This window comes from Xiphophorus couchianus, chromosome 19 (assembly GCF_001444195.1).
Source record: "Xiphophorus couchianus chromosome 19, X_couchianus-1.0, whole genome shotgun sequence".
In the NCBI taxonomy this organism is placed as follows: domain Eukaryota; kingdom Metazoa; phylum Chordata; class Actinopteri; order Cyprinodontiformes; family Poeciliidae; genus Xiphophorus; species Xiphophorus couchianus.
Window position 1 is genome coordinate 15,565,336 of NC_040246.1, and position 22,509 is coordinate 15,587,844.

General features: G+C 39.6%; 2 protein-coding genes across 11 annotated transcripts in view; one reads left to right on the forward strand and one right to left on the reverse strand.

The window, feature by feature from the left end:
• The first annotated feature begins 164 nt into the window (after nt 1-164).
• On the forward strand, nt 165-18,730 carry tgfb3 (transforming growth factor, beta 3). Its single transcript, XM_028000349.1, has 7 exons — nt 165-939; nt 9,689-9,852; nt 11,328-11,457; nt 11,605-11,712; nt 15,331-15,496; nt 16,058-16,211; nt 17,801-18,730. The coding sequence occupies exons 1-7, from the start codon at nt 594-596 to the stop codon at nt 17,957-17,959; spliced, it is 1,227 nt and encodes a 408-aa protein (XP_027856150.1). The 5' UTR covers nt 165-593; the 3' UTR covers nt 17,960-18,730.
• A 1,760-nt stretch (nt 18,731-20,490) lies between these two features.
• The window catches only part of ttll5 (tubulin tyrosine ligase-like family, member 5), a 62,801-nt gene continuing 60,782 nt past the window's right edge, over nt 20,491-22,509 (reverse strand). For all 10 annotated transcript variants that reach the window (XM_028000346.1, XM_028000343.1, XM_028000338.1 and 7 more), the window contains one exon: nt 20,491-21,349. In XM_028000346.1, coding sequence (XP_027856147.1) covers nt 21,297-21,349 — 53 coding nt within the window. In that variant the 3' untranslated portion in view covers nt 20,491-21,296. The remainder of the gene's footprint in view (nt 21,350-22,509) is intronic.

Below are 22,509 nucleotides of genomic sequence, written 5' to 3' on the forward strand. Positions count from 1 at the left end.
TAAAGCCCTATATGTCTTAGAAGACCTGGAGACTCGGAAACAGATCTGAAAATATATTTTTTCAATATATTCCGAGAACTCATTGTCCGAACAAGGTTTAGATGTTGTTGCCCCTCCCTCAGAAGCGTCACAGCCTCTGACTATAAAACATGAGTGAGAGAGGAGAGAAGCTGAGTGAGTTTGAGGTTGGACTACAGCGAGATAACAGAGGCGTAAGAGTGGATGAAAAGAGCTGAGTGGAAGGGAGAAATTGAACCAAGGCGCAGGGACTGGCTCCATCTGAATCATAACCAAAGGGAAGGGGAAAATACCTGAATGGGACCAGGGGGGATGAAGAGTTTAATTAACAGTTTTGATAAAAAGCTGTGGTTATATTCCAAAATGGCACGGATTTGCGCCCACGCAAATGCGCACTTTGCTAAGATGACATAGCACTTAAGAAAATGGGATTCCTCCAGGAACATAATTCACTCACGACCTGAATGAAAATAGAAAAAGGGATTCTATTGAAATCGGAGTCTGGTTTGGCTTGATATATTTTTTGTATTCTTTTACTTGACAAGCTGCGGCTCTGAGTAAACTCAGACTGAAATATGAATCTGGGCGAAGCACTTCTGTTTTTCCTCCTGTCAAACTGTGTGACAATGACTTTCTCGCTATCCACTTGCACCACCGTGGACATCGACCACATAAAGAAAAAGAGAGTGGAGGCGGTCCGGGGACAGATTCTCAGCAAACTCCGGATGACGAGTCCGCCTCAGACGACAGGTCCGAGCCAGGTGCCGCTTCAGGTTCTGGCTCTGTACAACAGCACCAGGGAGCTCATAGAGGAGCTGGGAAGGGACCGGCAGCAGAGTTGCGGCCAGGATAACACAGAGACTGAGTACTACGCCAAGGAGATTTACAAGTTCAACATGATCAATGGCCCACCAGAAAACAGTGAGTTTTAATTTTCAATCTATCAGACCCAAGAGTCACCGACCAACTTTAACTTGTAGATTTGATTTTGTTTTCCATTCATTGGGTGGTCAGATTAATCAGAGACAATCTGAACATATCTATAGCTAAGATTTGTCCTGCTACAACCATGAACTTTAATGTACTTTATATAAAAGAAAATCAACATACAGTCATAAAGTGGAAACAAAATTCAGCATAGTTTTCAAATATTAGTCTGAAATGTGACTTTTTGTCTTATCCAGCCTCTTGACCAGAATCGGATTTAGTTCTGGACTTTGACTAGACCATTCAAGCACATTAATATTACTTTGATGTAATCCATTCCATAGTTGTATATTTAGGGTCAGACCTAGTGGAAGGTGAACTTCCACCGCTAGTTTAGATCCTTTGCTGTTTTAAACAGGTTTTCTTTCATTTTTTTCCCCAATATTTACCTTCATCTATCGTCCCATCAACTCTGTCCAGCTTCCCTGTCCTTGGCAAACAACAACATCCCCACAGCATGGTGAACCATATCTCACCCTGGTGATGGTATGTTCACAGTGATTAGTTTCCCGTTAGTCAATGGGTTTGATTTTAGCTTATCTGACCAAAGCTCCTTCCCTCATATGTTTGCTGTGTCCCATTGATGGTTTGCTACAACCTGCAGTTATGTCAACAGAATAGCAGAGAGAAGTACTACAAATGCAAACTATTTACTAATTTGGTGTTTTCTGAAGGTAATCTGTTGTAGTAGATTTTATTTAGAGGTATCAGCACAAGGAATACATACATAGAAGACATTTTTATTGTCTTCTAGGAATGCCCCGTCTATTTTTTTTTTTTTCATTAAATCTAATGAACATCCTCCTGAAAAAGTATCCCCACAGCACTATGCTGCCTCCATCTGAAGGGATTGTGGGTTTATGGTGATGTGCTGTGTTTTATTTTCCTTTCATGTAGCCCAAGAGTGTTTGTACAAGTATAATTTTATTACATTCCAGTAAAATACATTGAAATTTGTGTGTAATATGACCAAATGTGAAGAAGATATTTTTAACTTTTCAGATATCAGATTTCATCACCTAAAAACTATAAATATGTAAGTGGAATTCCATTTTTACTGTTTCATATTCATAAGGTGATCAACTTTCATCAAAATCTTGGACTAAAAGAAATTATGTAATAATCTAAACTCTGTGTTTCATACAGTTATTATTATTAGCTGTGAAAGCAGTTTTAAGAACCAGGTGTATTATACGATCTGTGCAGTTTTACACACAGGCGCTCAGGCGATTAGGTGAGCGTTGTGCAAAGGAGAGAAAAAAAGTAAACAGTCTAATAGGAATGAGCACCATTCCACATATACCTCACACCAAAGCCCTGGGAACTCCAGCTTATGTCTGACACATTCCAAAGTGAGGAAATTTCTCAGGCTGTTAAATATTCTCTTTATTGCCAACTCTAATACTTCATTTCCATTTTTCTGGCCCTGATATTTTTCATCTACTGCAGCTCACCTCTGTTTCCCCCTACTCTATTTCTTTTGAGTACCTCTGTGTTATGATCTAATTCCCTTGTTCATCCATATTGGTATTTCCTGTATAAACTATGGCCCATTGATTGTTCCATAAATCAGTAGCAGAAGCTCGGTGAGAGGCCGACTCTCCGGAGAGGGGCCGTTTGGATCCGTGCCCATTCACGGTCAGAGGTCGCAGAGTGGAGGCGTTATACCCTTCTGAAATCAACAGGTGTTTATGCTGCGCTGTGACACTGAGCAGAGCCGCAGCACAAGTCCTGAATCAAATCCATTTCACGGGTCCCGCAAAGTGCTTCTGACAATCAAAATACACAACTCGGGGTTTATCCACTGGTCAGAGGTAGCCGGAGCTCCCAAAACAAACAGAGGTCTAAGGAGTGGGATCTGAGATGGCCTGGTGCCCAGGACACATCATACTGTACTGGGCCATGTACTCTAGGTGATAATAGAAGAAGTGAACCTGATTTACCGCTGGCAACACTTTTACCCAGCTTAAAGTCCAAGGAAGATATTACTCAGATCATCAGATGATGCCAAAAACACATTAATTAAAACTTTTCTTTCCCCTTCCCATTATGTAATTTCACGGGGATCTCGTCACGCAGCACAACATAATGTCTGTCACCTTGATAATTTTACAGTGTAGTTCATTTTCTAGCTGGATATAATGACTTTTACATACACCGCTTTTGGATGGTGGGAGTGTTTGGGAAAGCGGTCAAGTTTTACTTTTTTCTTCTCTTTTTTTTTCTTTAAAACAAATTCAAGCACAGTTGAGAAGTTAAACAGAATCCTTTCTCCCAGACTTTAATGCACCACTTGCTCCAGACACTACTACCAATGGAAATCAGTGCATTCTGCCATCTACGAGTACACAGAAGAAGCAGAATTCAGACATGGCAGCAGTTCAGAGCTGCTGTCAGAAGACCAGTGTGCACAGCTGAAGGAAAGGAGACAGCCAAGCTAAAGCACGACCTACGGCAGGATACCGACTCCACCATGCCTTGCAAATTGGATCATGCAGCTTCAGTGAAATTTCAAGCCAATCACTGACTCAGTGCTGGGGCCGGTAGAAAATATGAGGACTTGCGCTGAGGACAGCAGGGGTATCTGATATATGGGATAGTAAAAAGATGATGTCATCTGGACAAACAGAGACAGAGGCCTTTGGCCTTCTCCCAGGGAAACAGCATCTCTCCAACCAACTCCCTCAGGTTCACAATTTTGCTTCCTCATGTTTAATCAAGCAGGGGGAAAAAACGATGTTCTTCCTGTGCGTGGAGGGCCATCACATTATCTCATCTGCAGCAGTCGGTATCTGATGAATGAAGTGGAGAAATAAGAACCTCTCCGTGATGAAAAGTTTGATTGCTTTATATTAAAACCTCAATTTATTTGTGAGACAAAATCAAACCTTTCCCACAGAACGTAATGCAAACAAATACAGGATCCAGATGCAGGAATTTAAATGGATAAAAGAGCTCAAAGTTAAACTTTAATACATTTCCAAAGAAATCACTGCTATGCTTTATGAGAGCTAGACACCACAGCAGCTGGCTAGCACCTGCAGACTTATGATTACTATTTCTTTTGTTTATCTCCCAAAAGCTCTGGAGAGGCTGACATCACTGAATATCCTCCGGGCAAAAGGGCAATGAGAGGTGACTCTTGGTAGTGTACATCAGGAAGCGCCGCAGCAGATGAGCATTAGGTTGTGAGGTGTGGTTGGTGTCAGCGGGGCGTGGCCAACTTAGGTTCAGTGAACTAATAAAGCAGCTGAAAATAAATGTTCAGGCACTGACTGTATACAGAGCCATGCAAAAGTATTCAGATCTCTGTATTTTATTGGGCTATAATCATACTCGTATTCTTTCTTCCTATACGAGGGAAGAAAGAGGATACACTACTTTCAGCAGTCTTTCTCAAGAACTCCAAAAAAATTCTAAAGGTTCTCACCTTTAGAAACTAAAGTCTTTGCACATTCCTTTTTTTTATTTATTTATTTATTTTTGCTAAATTGATCAGCTCTAGTCAGATTGTATGAAAAACATCTCTGAACATATCTTGTAAGTTCAGCCAGAGATTCTAAATTGAATTGCAGTTGAAACTTTAAAGCTTCTGCATGTAACTTTTATTTTTAAAAAAAAGTTTTTATATATTTGTTAAAACTGTCACTCTGTCAGTGTGACATGAGACAGATGAGCTGTGAAAAAAAAAATCAAGCTCCTCCAGCTGGTTGAGCTAGTAAATGCACCGGTCCCTGTCAAAAATCAACCAACCGGAGCCACGAGAGGGGCCTGAGCTCTGTCTGTCAATCAATCCTGTGTACTCGCTACTCAGTGTACTAATTAATGGTGGGGAAGCAACTTTCTGTTCCAGGAAAACCATTTATCCACTGTCACCGGAGGCCATGCTAGCTAGTCTGAATATTCATTGCAGGCTCTGCTGTCTGGAAGATGCTGGAGTGTAGCAGAGCGCAACAGGTTCATAAGCATGATTGACAGTGATTACCTTTTTCTTGGCTCTGATTGGTTGTTTCTGACCAAGCAGTGTTTTTCTGCAATTACCACTGAGAAAAGGCAGAAGAGCTTGATATTTTTTTTTTGACAGATTGTTTTTCTTATACTACGACAAAGTGACCATTTTAACAAATATGTAAAAAAAAAACAACATGTTTTTTATCAAAGCTACATGCAGATTTAACTGTTCTAACAGAGAAATATGATTTAATCTGAACTACTCCTCCTTAGCTCCCGCTGTGTCTTTAGGGTTTTTGTCCTGCTGGAAAGTGAATCTACATATTTTATTCCAGGATTGCTCCTGATTTATCATCATTCATTTTCCTTTTAACTCTAAACATCTTTGTTGTGCCCTTCTAAGGAAAAGCATCCCTTCAGCATAATGCTGCCCCCACCTTGTTTCATCATGAGGATGGTGTTTTCTGCTACACATACTGTTCTGCTAGAAATAGGGTTTTGCATAGTTGACAAAAGTTTTATTTGACAAAATCATTTGACATTTGCAGATGCAATGTGACAAAAATGATTTTGAACCTTTTCGATAACAACTAAAACGTGGAAATAGATTTTGCTATGTTTTCCATTTATCAGATGCTCACTTCTGATTAAAAGAATGACTCCAATAGATTTACACAAATATAATGTAATCAATAATCTACACTTACACCATGAAGCAGATGTCCACTGATCCAAAATTAATATCTGTATTAAAAAAAATGTAGATTGGGTATTGGTGATAGTGTGTTCAATCCATAAGGGCAGATCTACTGAGTCTAGTTCTATGCTTTGTACTCTGCTTTATTTATTTTACATTATATTTAGAATTCCTAAAAGCGCTTTCTGAACCGTTTAAATGAATTATTTTTATATGTTTAATCAAGGTGGTCAACCTATTGTTTTTGTCAGTTCCAGATTATTATTTATTTGACATTGGCCTTTATACTCCTCGTTACACTGACTGAACAAATGAAAGTAAATTAAAGTGTTTTTACATGTTTGACCAAGCTTGTGAAGCAATCGGTGTATTTAAGTATGCTGTTCTGGTGCAGAGTTATGAAATAAATTTGTAATTCAGTACATTTATGTTCCTATTTTTAAAAAAGAAATGTCTTGTCAATTCAGTGCCGTTTTTCTGTACTGAATCAGTATCGGCCAATATTAAACCTCAAATATCTGTATTGGTATCAGAACTGAAAAAAGTGAATCGTGCATCACTTCTTGGAAGCAGTGTAAAGTAAACAGCATAATGGTGCCACCTTTCTGTTGCTCAAAGCAGTGTCCAGTTTAATTATACTCAGCTGGAAGTTTAATACCATTAAAAAATCTTAAATAAGTACATGGAAATTTGTGGTAAAATGTTAAAAGAGCGACAAGTTCAAGCGCTATGAATACTTCTGCCAAGCACAGGATGTTTTTGCAAAGGAATCAATGAGAACACGTTCATAAAATACCATTAAAACGTGATTTATTAGCGTATATTCAACACTATCTTTCAGACAGCACTAGATCTAACTTGTTTACTTTGAGTAAGTCTCACTCTGGTTTTCATTTCTGACAGTGGATTTAGCCATAAAATTAGACCCAGAAGAAGCTTATTGATATAAATCTGTGCTGCCTCAAACGGTTTCAGGCTCTGAGTTCTGGCGCTCTTTAAGGAGCTTCAACCTGAAAACAAGAAGTAAAGAGTAAAGAAATTAACGAATCTATCTCATATTAATTACACAAACAATTCTCTCCACTCACCAAGATGGAACAAATTACTTCTCAGACCTCTGGCAAAAATAAGTCGTAATTTGAAATCCTAAAAGCGTTGCAATGGGAAAAATGAGGTCATCCAAAAGGAAACCGAAGACTTGATTAGAATTTCAAATCTCCCCTCAAAGTGGGGCTTTCCACCTTCTGTGGGGGAGGCAGGGAGGGAGAACGGGGGGAGAAACGGGGCCATGAGTGAGGGGAGGAAAAGGCTATTGAGGATTCCTCCTCATAGATTGTCTGGAAAACATTGGACAGATATCTGGCTGGGGATAGACACGGAAAAGGTCGTCTATAAATAGGGAAAGTTGAGAAAAAAAATTTGTATGGAAATACCACATAATGACTGGGAGGACACTGAAATAGGATTATGGGTCAAATGAAGTACAGACACTTGAAGATGTGCAAGTTCCTTTTGCATGACACAGACCCAGCTTCCTAGTTTCCATTCGTCCCGAAACTGCTCAAGGTGCAAATCAGCTAAAGGTGTATTGTGCCTTTCAACCACCAGCATAATCCAAGGCTTGGTAATAAAGCTTAAGCTTGAGGTAATAAATTAGCCAAAGCTTGGCTGTAAATGACTGTTTCCACTTGGCTCATAAAACGTTTGCTATGTGCTTGTTTTGCTCAACGCTGCATGTGCTTTGCCTGTTAAAATAATAAACTCCTACATGGTTTAAGGGAATAAAAAAAAAAACTTCAGTATGACAGGAAGCTTTTCAGATAGCAGTCACCCTTTGAGTTGATTCTGTCTGTGTTGATAACCCGGCCTGGTGTGGCCTGAAATCTCCGTCGTCAGCGGTGTTTCTGGTATTTCTCTGCTCTGGTGCCTGCAGATGCTTGTTTCCGGCTTAATCTCTGAGTTCATAACAGTTTTGGCTTCTGTTTGAGGCTTCAAAGCACCTGTTGAGCTGAAGTGCTTGTAGGCAGAGAAGCGAGGTGCTGTCCCTCTGTAGCCTGCTCCACCACCACATGGCCCATTTGGATCTCATTTCACAATTTTAACTTGTTGCTAACTCCTACTGCACAAAGCAGAAACAGATGGTTTGTGATAATAGTTAAAAGTATATGACTATTTTTTTGCAAACTGCTTTAAGATGTTCAGATCACATGTGAACAGTCTGCCTTAAAAAACCTATATATGACATCTTTTTCCACAACCTTTCCTTTAATTGTGTTCAGAGCTGCAGTTCACAATAGTTTTACTTATTTCCATGACCAAAATCTAGAAATATGTAAAAAAAAAAAAAAAGCATGAAAGAAAATAAGTGAGCACTAGGCAGCCAAGAGTTGTTGTAGAGTGATGACGTTACGTTTGGAGAGCAGAACTTAGGCATTATTGGATAACCTAATGGCCAACAGAAGAGAAGAGCTTTGATAGCAAAGTCATAATCTTGAAACCCTTGCATGTGATGCAGTGGCGTTGTTTGATATGGGCTGCATGGGCAGTCGCCCAGGGTGGCATTAGAACTACAAAATAGCATACATCTTATCTGTCAGCCCTGAACAAGTTTGCTACTTCTTTTATACATGTGCAGTGGGAAACTAGGTTACCTGCTTTCTGCTGGAAAAGAAAACAGATAATTGCCTCCATTTATTTGGTTGAGGGGGGCTTGGTCAGGGCCCAATTCCTGCAAGAACCACAGATCTAATAATTCATTCATTCATTGAGAAGGAAAAAGTCATGAGAAATGCTATGTAAGCAGTAGCTTGAAGACCTAAACAACCAGTACCCTGTTGAAGGCTTTTAAGAGGCCTTTTGGTGACCCATGTCTACTTGTAATTCACCAGTGACAAACAACTGTTTGTAGCAAAAACTGTCATTTAAAACACAAAAAGTCATGTCTGCTCCACTTCTGACCAGCATTATTATCACTAAAATTATCAATTTTAGTGACAATTTTGGTGACTGTTCAACTTTCACTTTTTTCCACATAATCTGTCAAACATGTTTAAGTCATGATGAACTCCTGTCATGCCACTGAAAGTCTGTAAGTCTGTATACATCTAGTTTCCACACAATATGTTATTTGGTCCCAAAATGTCACTTCAAGCTAATGTTATACATCTGGAAGATGGAGGAGAAGTTAAAGTATTGAGACTGCAGCTTCAATCAAAAATCCACTCTTTCATTTGGCTCAGACACAGAGAAAAACAATTGCAGCCAAAGGTAATTGTGCAGGATCATATTAGAATACGTCATTAAGAAGATGAGGATTTAGCAGGATTTCTGGACATGACCAGACATTTTGTCCTGACAGAAGAAGCATAAAAAGGATATATATATATATATATATATATATATATATATATATACACACTATTGGTGCATAAAAATCTGCTCATAACATACAGCTGTAATCACATCAGTAGTCTGGCTGTTTACTCCCTGCCTGAGCTATCTGATCTATCCGTGGCATAAGCTGTGTTGTGGCCTCATCCATCAGCTTTTGGTTGTTTCTTTCCTAATGTCCATAAATCCACATGTTTTTAAATCCTGGGACAAAAAGTGTGTCCAACAGAGAGACTGTTTTGTGATCATCTTCATCTGTTTAGTTCAAGGAACTCACCTACATGGCCTGCATTGATGGTCTTCGTAACAAAATTGTTCACTCTATTCTTTTTTTCTGTTCCCAATAAGCAGTTGCACTTTCATTCAGTAGATCCCCATTAAAATTTATTCTTTTCAACATAGAAAACTGTCTGGAACATTAGTCAGTCAGACAATGTGGCTCAAGATGACGCGTCATCGTCCAGATATGGTACTTGATGTTAAAATAAATGTGTGGCTACAAAAGTGTGGGTTTTTTTGGAAAAAGTTACGCTTTGAAATACTTTGAAAACAGTATATTTTCAAAGTTCAAAATATGTTATTTGTTTGTTTTTTTTGTTTTGTTTTTTTTTAAATGACGAGTTACAATGTTCATTTTACCTGCAGATGACCTCTCCTACTGCAATAATCGTATCACCTCCAAGGTTTTCCGCTTCAACGTGTCGATCATGGAGAAGAATGCCACCAATCTGTTCCGGGCTGAGTTTCGCGCCCTGCGGATCCACAATCCCAATGCCAAGAAAAACGAGCAGAGGATTGAGCTCTACCAGGTGCGTGAACTCTCAGTTCCTCTGTTAGCAGAGCACAGGTGGGGGGAAAGGGTGAGTAAAATGCTTTGTTTCTCTCTTAAACCACTTGTAGGTCACAGGGAAGGATGAAAACATTTATATTTGGGGAGTCTGACTCCCTTTTTCCTTTTCACGTGCTAATCATTATTCCATGTGCTTATATTCCAATGGGTTCTACATCAGGACACATTTTAAAACCTTCTGCAACCACATTAACATTCTGCGCTTTCGTCTCTTCCAGCTTCTAATCTCAGCAGTTGTCCATACATGCTGGATCAAGGAGGCATTTATATCTGCCTCTGTGTTTTATGTTTATGATAATCTTTGAAGTCTGCTGAAACATCCATATGGTTGATGTCTGTGCGTGGGGTGGCATGGATATATATTTTTCTGCCTCCTCATTAATTTCCTGTTAGAGAGTTGGAGTAATGATCAGGTTCCAACACTTCCTGCCAGGAAGACAAGCGTCTCCGGACTACATACCGTCTCTAAGGCGAACCTCAGGCCAGCGCTTGAATGCAGACTGTCAGGCCCTCAAGATTATTTCCAGGGTTCTGGGAGGAGATAGAGGCAGGTTCACCCACCGGTGGGAGTAAATGGAGCCGTTCAACCGCCCCCACACTTTTCAGGCAGGATCTGATTGGCAGACGGCTGATGCTGGCTGTACAGCGGCCCCTCGGTCCCACAGGAAGGCAGATTAGATGCTGACAATGTTCAGGAACCTGGTTATCCACAGCCCTTGCTGTGGGGCCAAGGGCTCAGACCCACCACTCTAACAGATTGTTCCCCCACACATAAACACCTCTTTCCAGAAAACTGTTGGTGCCGATATGAATTCCTTCTTTGATGGTTTTGTTTATTATAAATGCCCTTAAAGGTGTTTAGTTTGAACTGTGTGACACTGAGTGGCTGCCAAGTAGGATGGCCAGTTTCTCATTGGTACATTTCACAGCAAGAACACAAAAACTTTCTGAGTATTTTTAGTCTAGTTTCTAGTCAAAATGTACTTTAAATACGAAAACTAACTTACATGCAACTTTTCAGCAAGCTATAGAAGCTTGCTTTAAGTCAATTTAATTAAGTTTTAGCTCCACTGGCAAATTATTTCACTAATAAGACTTTTCCCCCATGTTATAAGTGAAGTAACCTACCAATGGAGCTTGTACTTGTTTATAAGTAATAAGGAATTATGAACTTCATACAAGCTGTTATATATTACAGAAAAGATAATTGTAAGATAGTTTTCTTATTTCCAGCGTACTAAGAAACTAGACCAAAAATACTCTGTGTTTTTGAAGTGTTGCAAAATGGGGATATCAACACAGGGAGTCACTTTTTCCATGCAGAGTAGACGCTTTAGCCTGAGGCATCCTGGAGAGTCTGGCTCAGACACACCGCCTTGGTTCTGCATGCCCAAGGTTTTTGCAACAGGGTTACATTTTCAGATTTCTTCACAGATCCTCCAGAAAGACGACCCAAAAGTCAAACAGCGCTTCATCGGGGGCAAGAACGTTCTGACCAAGGGCATCCCTGAGTGGATCTCCTTCGATGTGACTGAGACCGTGAGGGAATGGCTGATGTACGGAAGTGAGTTGGAAACCTCAGAACTGCCTCTCTCCCTTGCTTTCCTTACACACCTGTCAGAAAGATAACAACTTTACGAAGAGATTAAGGGTAATTTCCTCAGGAAAAATGTCATTTACTTAGATCTTTCTGTTCTGGATGTTCCCTCAGAGACTAATCTTGGCCTGGAGATCAGTGTGCACTGTCCCTGCCACACTTTCAGGAAAAATGGTGAAATCGTTGAAAACACAAACGAAGTGCTGGAAGTCAAATTTGAAGGTGAGTCCTCTTTTGGATGCATCAGTGATATGATTGAGCAAAAGGTTTTAGAGCTTACAGCTATTTAACCTAAAGTCACACGCAGTGTCACAATATATAATATTATATATATAATTAATTTGAATTTCATGTGTTATATAGAATTACTACACAGAGTGATGCATTTCAAGCATTTATTTCTGTTCATTTAAAAATAAGACAGATTTTTTGTATAGAAATGTTATGTTACTTTTATGCTAAACAGCAAAAGGGTGCAACTGCTGACAGTCACTAGCACCCTCCACAAGGAGGATAAGCCACAAAAGGTCATTGCTAGAGCAACTGGCTGTTCAGAGTTGTAGATTCATGCATGCTAGTGGAAAATTAAGTGGAAGGAAAATGTGTGATTGCGAAAGTTACTCAAGCAAGCAGAAAAAGGGCAGAATTTTACCTTTCATTTGCTGTAATCCATAGTTGTCACAAGTAACAGAAATAACACTTTAAAATATATCAATCTGTGTTTATGGAGCAAGTGTGCTTTGTTAAAAAAAAAAAGAAAAGAAACTAAGCACCCAGAATTTTATCTATAAAATAAATTGATGACTTTTAGGTGGTTAATGTGGTTTGATTTAGTGTCTCACTGCTGTGGCTGGCCAACATTTAATAACAAGTATCTCATTTAAAGTTCCTCAAAGTAACCAACTAGAAACAGGATTTGTTTTGTTTTTCCTTTTTTGTGTTATATCACAATTAAAACTGATTTATTGACATTGATTGATTGGTTAATGATGCAGTTTAAAGATGCGTTATATTTTTTATTAAAATGTTTTAAATGGTTTTTGGTTCACTCTTTTTCAGTGCAACTCATACTTTTGAAATAAAAGGAGAAGGATTGATAGTTTTATTTATTTTTGTGCAAATACAAATCTGGAAAGTATGCCATGGATGTTTCCAGTCCCGTTTACTCCAGCACCGCTAAATAAAATTCAGTGCAGTGTTCATCAAAAAATGGAAAGTATGGTACAAACGCACCAACATATGGCTGATCACTTAAAGTGGCATGAAGTCCATGGTAGCTGGAGGAGCTGCAGAGTACTGTGGCTCAGGTGGGAGAATCTGCAGATGTGACTATTGGTAGCAGTACACAAATCTGATGATGATGTACACATATATTCTCTGCATATTTTAGCGGAGTCTTATTTTACTCAGAATAATGGGTAAAAGTATATTTTGTTTTATGTGTGATTGCGGCAAAATTTGGCTGTACACGTTGACCCAGAGGGGGTGGATAGAAATGCAAAAACATGTAGAATGCAAAACATTATTTTCTGTTCCTTTTACAATTATTGTTGGTCTGTCGCACAAAGTCCCAATAAAATTCTGTGAAATTTGTGGTTGAAGGAGTGGGAATATTTGTACCAGCCATTTTTCACAACCAAAACAGTGGCCATAGATAATACTACAGAAAGATTAGAAGAAGTCAAAAATATCACAGCTTAAGCAGTTTTGCAACAAAAGGTCACAAGAAGTGTTTATTTGGTCAGAAACATACAGATTGGTGCTCAGTCTTCCAGACATTACAGTATAGATTCTGGGATTCTGCCTTTGCTTTTCATATTGATTTAGATACATTTCAGAAGGACCAACCAGACTGTGAACAAATATTTAAGCAGTTGTCTTCTGCATTCAAGAAGATGTTTCAGTGGTGTTTTTTTTTTTTACCTCTGCATACTTTTTCCGTGCACATAAACGTCTGCAGAGAAGAAAAGGTTTCCAGCATGCGACGGCCGCTTTAAATACATTTTTTTCTAAAGCATCTCAGTTTCAATCTAGGGTTGTGTGCACTCCTGCGTACAGATCCGCACGGATTTCCCGTGTTGTCCAGTCTCCTTGGCCAGACTGTGGTCGCAGAGTCTGTGTTTGGTCAGGGTTTGTCTCTGCTTTTGATCTCTCAAAGCCAATAAGGTGGCCCCGCCAGTTTTTGTTCCCGATCAGGAGCCAGATAATCATTCGGTTTGTTTGAATTACGTTTAATTTGTCTAATATGAAAGATAGGCATCACTGCTCTGTTGAAAAATGTGGTTTATTCTGATTAGAGCAATTTGGGCTGAGTTTTCGGATGATTTTCATTTGTCAATTTTATGAGCAGTTTATTTCAAAAGCCCAATTTAGCCCTTTTGTTTAAGACCTAAACGTTTTTAATTCACTTGTGAACCAAGCTGGGGATTTACATCAAAAACACTCATAAAAAGTGACTTGTAGTCTGTTCATCAGGATGTTCTTCATCCAGTAATCCTCGCAAAGATGATGGCCGTCATTTCTTAAAGGAAGACAGACACAGAGCATGGGAATACAGATGATCTGGTATCATACTTAGCTCTGGGGCCCCCGGACCCTCGGTCCTGGGAACACTCCTGACTAGCCTGACCACAAGGAATGCGCTGCGACGGGGTGCAGACGTTTGGCCCCAAATTAAAGAGGGCCGTGCAAATCTACCAGCATCTCTCCTGAGATATGAACTGTTTAAGCTATCAGGGGTAGATGGGACGAGCAGACGCAGGCCCAGTGAGGAGAACGGAGGGGAAAGAAGGAAGCTGGAGGCAGCAGCGTAAATACAGAAAGCAGGGTTTTCTACACAGCCTGGAAAAGTCTAGAAAAGCATGGAGTTAGATTTTAACGTTTTCCCGTTCTGAATAAGTATGGAAAAAAACAAAGTGGGTAGGAAAAGACGTTAATATTTCTAGACTTTATTCCCTTTCCTGTTTCTAAATGTAGTCTTTTCTTCTGTCCCTCCCTCTTTGCCATCTCTTTTTTCCTTGTGTTCTTTCTACCATCTTCACTTTCTTTGTTGTGTTCCTCTGTTCTTTGTATCCTTCTTTTCTTCCCTTCGTTCCTCTTGTCCATTCTTCTTTCTCTACTTCATTACTCTGCCTTTCCTTTAATTGCCCTTCTTTTGTTGCCTTCTCTCTTCCTCCGTTGTTCCATCATACCTTGTGTCCATTCTTCTTTCCTTTCTTGTGGCTTTTTCTCTTTCTTCCATTTTGCCTCATTTCCCCCAGTCTTTCCTTCCATTGTCATGTCTTTCTTTTTCTGTCCTCTTTTTTCCTTCTTTCCATCTTCCTTCCTTGAGTACTTTTTTCCTCCCTACCCCTGCCTCCTTCTTTTCTACTATCTGTCCAATCTTCATCCTTTGTTTCCTATCTTCCCTCCTTCCTGCTTTCTGTTCTTCCTTCCTAAGACCTTGCATCCTTCTTTCTTTCCCCCCTCCTTTCATCATTCACTCTATCTGTCCCTTGCTTCCTTCTTTTCTTCTGCCTTACCCTTCTCTCTATTCTTTCCTTGTTTTCTCATCTTCCAGTCTCGTTTTTTGTTTTTTCCAGGTTCCATATTTAAATTCTTCCATTCCAGAAAATAAATTAAAAGTGAACTTCAGTGTTTTATGTTTTTAAAAGGAACTTAAAAGACCAAGGAATCTGGAAAATTGGTGCATCTGAAAAAGTCTGGATGTTTTACAAAAGAAATGTGAAGGAACTCTGGGAAAGGATAAAACTGAACCAGGAATGAGTGAAGCTGTGCCTGCAGAATATCCTCCTGCTGAACCAAAGGTATCTTTATAAATCTTGTAACTTTCTCCTGCAGGCATGGAAGGAGACTACAATGATCAGAAGAAGCAGGAGGAGCAGAAGGAGCAGAAGGAGCAGCCGTACCCTCACCTCATCCTCATGATGATTCCTCCCCACAGGCTGGACGTTCACTCCTCCTCCCGCAGGCGCAAGCGGGCACTCGACACCAATTACTGCTTCAAGTAAGGCCCATTTCCTCTCTCTGGAAAATTGTAAAGGGCTGCTCGCACAATTGTTCATTGTGTTAAACTTTGTAAAGTAATCTGTGTGGCTGCGGTGCCTGTTTTGAAATCGGGAGAACTGGAACCAGCTGAAAAGCTCTCTGCTGATAGGAGGCTAAGTTATAAAGAAGTGGAAGAGCCAAAGCCACAAAAGTGGGAATATCAGCCATCATTTCAAATGCATGTAGGCACATAACACACAAAGTATAGCTTGTTGATCAACAAGACAAGCATGACATGGGTAATACCTGATACAAGTCGGGATCTGTCCCAGAACCGGCGAACGCTACCTCCTCTTACATACCGTCTGCTCAGCTTTCCACTTCCTCCATCAGGCTGACAGGCGAGCACCAAAGACACCTGGGCTGACTCCAAGAGGGAAAATAAGGGCACACCTAGGAGAGGAATTTCTGAACCTCTCTCTCCTCTCCGACTGAGGGCACAGGGAGGACGTCTGTGCAACTATGAAATCGCTTCACCTGGAAATCAAACGTAATCCTGTCTCTCCCCTCTTGTCTGCAGCAATTACGAGGAGAACTGCTGTGTGCGATCACTATATATTAATTTCCGTCAGGATTTGGGCTGGCGGTGGATCCACCAACCCGAGGGCTACTTTGCAAACTACTGCTCCGGTCCCTGTCCCTACCTTCGTAGTGCAGACACCACCCACAGTTCGGTGAGTCAAACTTGACTTTTACAGCTGCTTCACACAAACTTTAAGGATTTTATTGGAATTGTATGAGATAGGCCAACATAAAATACATACAGTAGTTATGAACATAATTTTCATGAAAGAGATACAGCAAACCGTGTGGAAGGCTCTCTGGTCAGATGAGATTAAAATTTTACTTTTTAGCCTAGATTAGGGGTGTCCAAAGTGTGGTCCTGGAGTCACACTTTGGATTCTGTTTGGCCCCTGATCACAAGTCAAGAATAGTAAACATTTGGGCAACAAAATAGAGCATAACTGTTGACCCCAAAAATTTGGAAATCGTCTGTTTTTCTTTTAATAAGGCAGCAGTCCAAAGCAATTTTTGGATCTTAATTGATATTCAGATTTTATAGCTTTGTGTTACTGAGTGTCACAACCAACAGTTTTTCATTTTTGATGTAATGAATTTTGTGGCCCGTCAGAAGTCTAAGTTTGCTACTTTTGGCACCCAGGGCAAAAAAACAAAACTGCCATCACTGACCTAGATGTTGCCACCATGTTTACCTTAATACATGGTGATGGCAGCATCATGCTGTTCTGATGCTTTTCTTCAGCAGGACGGGGTGAGCTGGTGGGAGTTGGTGGGAAAATGGATGCAATACTAGAAGAAATCCTGCAAGAGGGTGCAGAAGATCTGAGACTAGAGTGGAAGTTTATCTCAGGAAAAAATTTCAGGGGATGAAAACAAATGCATGGCACCCTTTTGAGGTTCCTATTTGTAGAGAATAAGGGATTCAACTAACGATTATCTTAATAATCGATTATTCTTTTGGTTATTCTGACGCTTCATCGATTAATCTGATTTTTTTTAAAAAGGCAGATCATGCAGAATGTTTACCTAACCACTTGTGCTTATTTTACATTTATAAATTTAAAAAGGTGAAAAATACAAATAAATAACTCAGAGAAAATAAACATTTATTACATAAAATGCAATTATAGCATTTCTTTTGTGCACGCTTGATCGTTTGTAGGGCAGTATGCATCTGCAGCTAAAATAAAATACTTTTAACATCAACATGTGAAAAGCTCAGCCCTTTCTGCTCAACTTTGCATCAATACAGTGTAGGGCTGATCTGTTGATTATTATTTTTGATTAACTGATTAACAATTAGATAGGAAAAGGTGCTTAGTAGGATTTTTTTTTTTCACACAATTTGAACGAGATGAAGCTAAAACTACTCCACCTAAGGAGTTCTGGTTATCTTACATGTAAAATGTTTTTTGTTTTACAGTTTTGACTTAATTGTGGCTCTGACTGTTATTCTTTCAGCAAATGGCCTTTTTTGTGTGTATACTTTAAGTTAACAATTAAAATAGTTGATTATTTCAATAATTGGTTCACCAAGATTAATACTATTAATCATTTCAGCCCTACGCAGAATTATACATTTTGCTTCACATCACAATAAAACAGAACATTGTGGTGGTCTAAAACAGAAATCCCCATTAATACCAGGCAGTTTAACTAAAAGGTGGGTGAGTACTTTTACAAGGCTTCTGTAAATCCTAGAAACAGTTTAAAAGCCTCACTGCTGATCTTCCCTCAACAGCTGCTGAGCCTCTACAACACCCTGAACCCAGAAGCCTCCGCCTCACCCTGCTGCGTTCCTCAGGACCTGGAGCCCCTCACCATCCTCTACTACGTGGGACGCTCCCCGAAAGTCGAGCAGCTCTCTAACATGGTCGTCAAGTCCTGCAAGTGCAGCTAAGCTTCAGGGACCCCGCAGAGAGGAGACGCCTTGGAGGAATTTAAATTGGGCAGGATGCAATTTGTCCTCCACGATCCCCCAACCCAACCCCAACCTCGCCTCCGCTTCAGCCCTGCCCAAGAGGAAAAAGCAATCCACCGATCTCCATTTACCAAAAGTCATCAGAGACCACTCCCACCATGACTGACATCAGTATTACTCGTGTTTGTCCTGTTAACTATTACAGCATTTTTGAAAAGCCTGTACCTCACATGACTTTTGTTTTCACTGAATGAGGAACAAGAACAATCTTCTCATTAGAAATCTCAAGGACAATAAACGTATGCAGCCAAGACGAGACTGAGAATGCGAACTGGACACAGCATGAGCCGAAAACCGATAGGATGAGATGGTGATCTGTTTTCAGGGAGGAAACTTTGGGATATGACGTGAAATCCAACCTGGAAGCTGCACTGTGCACGCCACAGCTCCCCACACTGTCTGTTGAGGAGTTCATGCTGATTAGTAAAAACAATAATAGGGATGAAAAAAAAAAAAAGAAAACATGCTGGAATCCAATCGTTATTTCATCTTAGTAATTGCTGTGGTCATGTTTACCTCTGTAATGCAACAGCATGGGTGATTCCAGGAATCATTTCAAAAGTGAAGCCTTTCTGTTATATGAGCTGATGTATGTCACTAAATGAACTCAACTAGATCACAAACTGTAAATGTTTTTATTACTCATTTTTTTTCTTTTCTTTTTTTTTTAATTAAAGAATGACAATCGGAGAGCTCCTTATCATTTTTGGACAAATACATGAACAGTTTATTTATTGATATTTAATCCAGTGTTTATGCTACAGTCTGCTTATGGAAAACACATCACAGAACAACATCAAGTCTTGTAACATGCCCGCGCTGACTTTAAGGGTAATTAATATGTAACACGACGTTCATCACATGTTACAAAAACAATCCATTACATTACTGTGCTGCTTTGAAAACTACAATCTGTGCAAAATAACCGTTAGAGAAAATGTTCCACAAAATTCAAGTATTTCAGTTGTCAAACAGAAAATGACTTTTACTCCACAATAAAACTTCGATTGAGCTCTCCATGTGCTCCCAAGTACAATAATTACAATAAGTACTTTGTAAAATACCCCTTGGATTCTCTCTCATTTTGTCATGCTACAATCACAATTTAAATGTTTTTATTAGGATTTTATGTGATAGACCAACACAAAGAAGTGCATAATTGTGAAATGGAAGGCAAGGGATGCATGGTTCACATTTGGAAAACCACATCTATGCTAGAGAGACTGTAGTTTTTTCCCCCATTCCTTCGTGCAAAGTAGCTCAGTGAGATTGCACAGTGTCTGTGAACAACAGATTCACAGTCTGATTAACATCTTGACTTTGGATCATTTTAAACACATGAAAATTGTTTTTATCTACAACCGGTTCACTGTTGCTCTGGCTGCATGCTGAGTTTTGTTGTCCTGCTGGACACTGGACATTCACCCCAGTCCAAAATCTTTTCTTATTCCATGATTGTCCAGCATTTAGCTCCATCCATCTCCACATCAACTCTGTTTGCTCACTAATAAAGTCTAATAAATCTCTGAACAAACCGCTTGGATTTATACAAAGATTACATGCAAGTGGACTCTGTTTACTTATTAGAAGACTTCTGAAGGCAGTTAGTTGGTTGCACTGGATTTTATTTAGGAGAATCTGAGTAAAGGGACAGAATTGAAATGAACAGATCAAGAACCATGCATCATTTTTTTCTACTCGTGTGACAAAAAGATGAGAGAGAAAGTTAAAGGGATATTAATACTTTGCAAAACACATTGGATCTGCCTGTTTTGCATTAAACTAACATACAGTGGAATATTTTAAACCACTTTATATTTGACTTCCCAAAGAGGTTCCAATCAGCATTTTTCGGGCTTTCTGAAGATTTTTCTTTGGACTTTAGCCATTTTCTGTATTTGATCATGATGGTTAAAGTGTCAATGTTTCCTTACAGATAGAGAAAAGTGGATGAATGTTAGGCTGAAGAAGTGTAAGGCCTAAATTACTTTTTGAAATCTAAAGAAACAGGAGAAAAAGATCCAGTAAAAACCTGACAAATGTCCTGAGAGATGTATTATCCACTGTGAGCCAAGAATTGGTGACTACGTCTTCGCAGAATTAAGTCAAAATTGGTTCTTTACCAACTTGCATGTTATGAAGACACAACACTGCTTTGTCCTTTCAGTTTAACAGTGAATTTATGACTGAATGACTCACAAGAAAGAGCAGCAGAAGTATTTGTTTGAAAAGGTCAACTACTGAGAGCATATGAGTAAAAAGCAGCCAACATCTGAAGAGTAAAAATCTAAAAAAAAAAAAAAACCCTGAAGGGTAAAGCTAAAAACTAGGTGAGGGGTAAAACGATCCATAAGTAACTATTTGCAATGTCTTGTTGGTTTTAGAACAAAAATTTCCCAAAAAATTTGATTCAAGTTTTGTTTTTTTAACAAAATAAATTATGTGCATAATGACAATAAATTCCACATTTAATTTAATTCATCCATGTGAAGAATATCAACATCTTTACATTTCACAACAAAAGTTACAGGTTAAATTGTGAACTCTTCAAAAACAGGAGAAAAGGCAGAATCCCTTCATATATCAGTTTAAGCTATCTGAATGTTTCAGTTTACAAGCTGCAGGAAGCTATACTTTTACTTGTCCTCAGGCAATGGGCAGAGGTTTGGCAGCTGCATGGCTTTCAGAATAGTTAGAAGCCACACATGAAAAGTACTTTCATGCTCACTATGTGCTGCAGTAACACAAGAAGCTACTTATTCAGTGCTAACAACGCTTGTCAAACAAAAATCACTAAAACTCTCTCATTATGCTTGTCTGGCTGTGTTTTTTTTGTGTCGCTTGGTTGAAGAAATGTAGTTACACAGCCAGAGGTGCACACCCCAACAGGTTTTGTGGACCCATATGCTGAAGGCTATCTGTCAGTGAAACCTTGCTGTGGCTTTGGTGGCATGGAGGGAATGAGAGCGGGCAGCTGCTCGGATGCAGACTGGCAGTAGCCAAGGGCGATGAAGGTTTGGGGTGGGTGGCGGGCCTGGAGCTGTGCAACTAAATCCCAACCTGCGTCAAAGCTTGGCGTTCTTGGCCTCGCATGTCTGTGGCAGCACGCTAGATGAATTAATAGCATACTACTCAATGTTAGGCATACTTTAATCTGTTGTCCTCTCCCAGAATATCACCGTGTAAGATGCGGTTACATGCACAGACACCTGTCAGGCCTGCAGAATGGCAGGACGCGCCCTATATCCTCTTCGTGTCATCTGTGGGAGGGCTCCTGGACCTGGAACAGCCTCCTGTACGTAGGAAAACCTGGAGAGAGACACAAGAAGGCAGCTGCTTCAGTGTCCTCTCCATGTCTGAACATTAAAAACATGTCAAACCAGGAAGAGTTGTTCGTCAGATGACCTCACTAAAACCCTGGTGGTAATTGGTTTGTTGACATATGTATTATTCACGGTCGAGGAGGCCACCGGTTCATCTGCTCAGCAAGCTCACTCGTTCCTCGCTTACAGCGCCTGAACGCCTCTTATCGGCTGGCGTTCAGCCAGACATCCTGCAGGAAAAGGCATTCCAAGGAAAATCGAAGCAGCCGTGTTTGTGCTCCCCAACAGTATGCCTTTCATTCCCCTCTCGGCAAGTTGTTTGTTTTGGTGCTCCTTTACACTTTGGGGCCCAACTGAGCTGGAAAACGAAAACATCTTGCCGACTTTGAATATGATGATCTGACTGCTGGAAGTGGCTTCCTCCAGCTCAGCAAATGGAAAAAAAAGATGCAGTATTGCCTGTTCAAGTCCAAATGTCACAAGATAAACTTTCAGTTCCTTGATGTCTCCAGAACCCGTAAGATTGTTCATATTTCACCACACTAGAAACATTTGTTTATTTCACTGGGAATATCTAGTACATCAACACAAAATAGTGAACAATTGTAACACGGAATTAAATTGATACTTATTTTTAGAATTTTTAAACAAAAAAACCTTGTGGTATATAAATCCAGATCCCAGCAGGTAAATTTTGCCGAGAGGACAAATAATGGTAGTGCACTTTTGAAAACTGGGTTTTATTGAAAAGGCACTTGAAGAAAGCTAAAGAAAGTCCTAGTTAAAGTTTATCAAATGGCATGCAGGAACACGGCAGTTATGTGGAACAAGTACATCCAAACTAAAAGTTCTTGAGGCCGATGCAATTACATGTACCTATTTTTCAAACTAACATTTCAAACCACATTAAACACAGCATCCCCAAGATGAAACATGGTGGTGACAGCATCATGATGATGGAAAGATATACACAAACAAAATGGTTGGAACCCCCATGTTAATGACCGAAAAACCAGAATAACTTGAAACTGACAAAGGTAACAATAAATAAAAAATTTACTGAATTATTACTGAATTTACTAAATTAAACAAAGAAACTCAGACATTGCTTTTGAAATGTAGTTCAACAGAATTATTTAAAAAAAA

Coding starts and splice junctions, on each gene's coding strand:
- tgfb3 (XM_028000349.1), top strand. CDS start 594: ATGAATCTGGGCGAAGCACTTCTGTTTTTCCTCCTGTCAAACTGTGTG. Junction 15,497..16,057: donor GACACCAATTACTGCTTCAA/GTAAGGCCCATT, acceptor TCTTGTCTGCAG/CAATTACGAGGAGAACTGCT. Junction 16,212..17,800: donor CAGACACCACCCACAGTTCG/GTGAGTCAAACT, acceptor TTCCCTCAACAG/CTGCTGAGCCTCTACAACAC.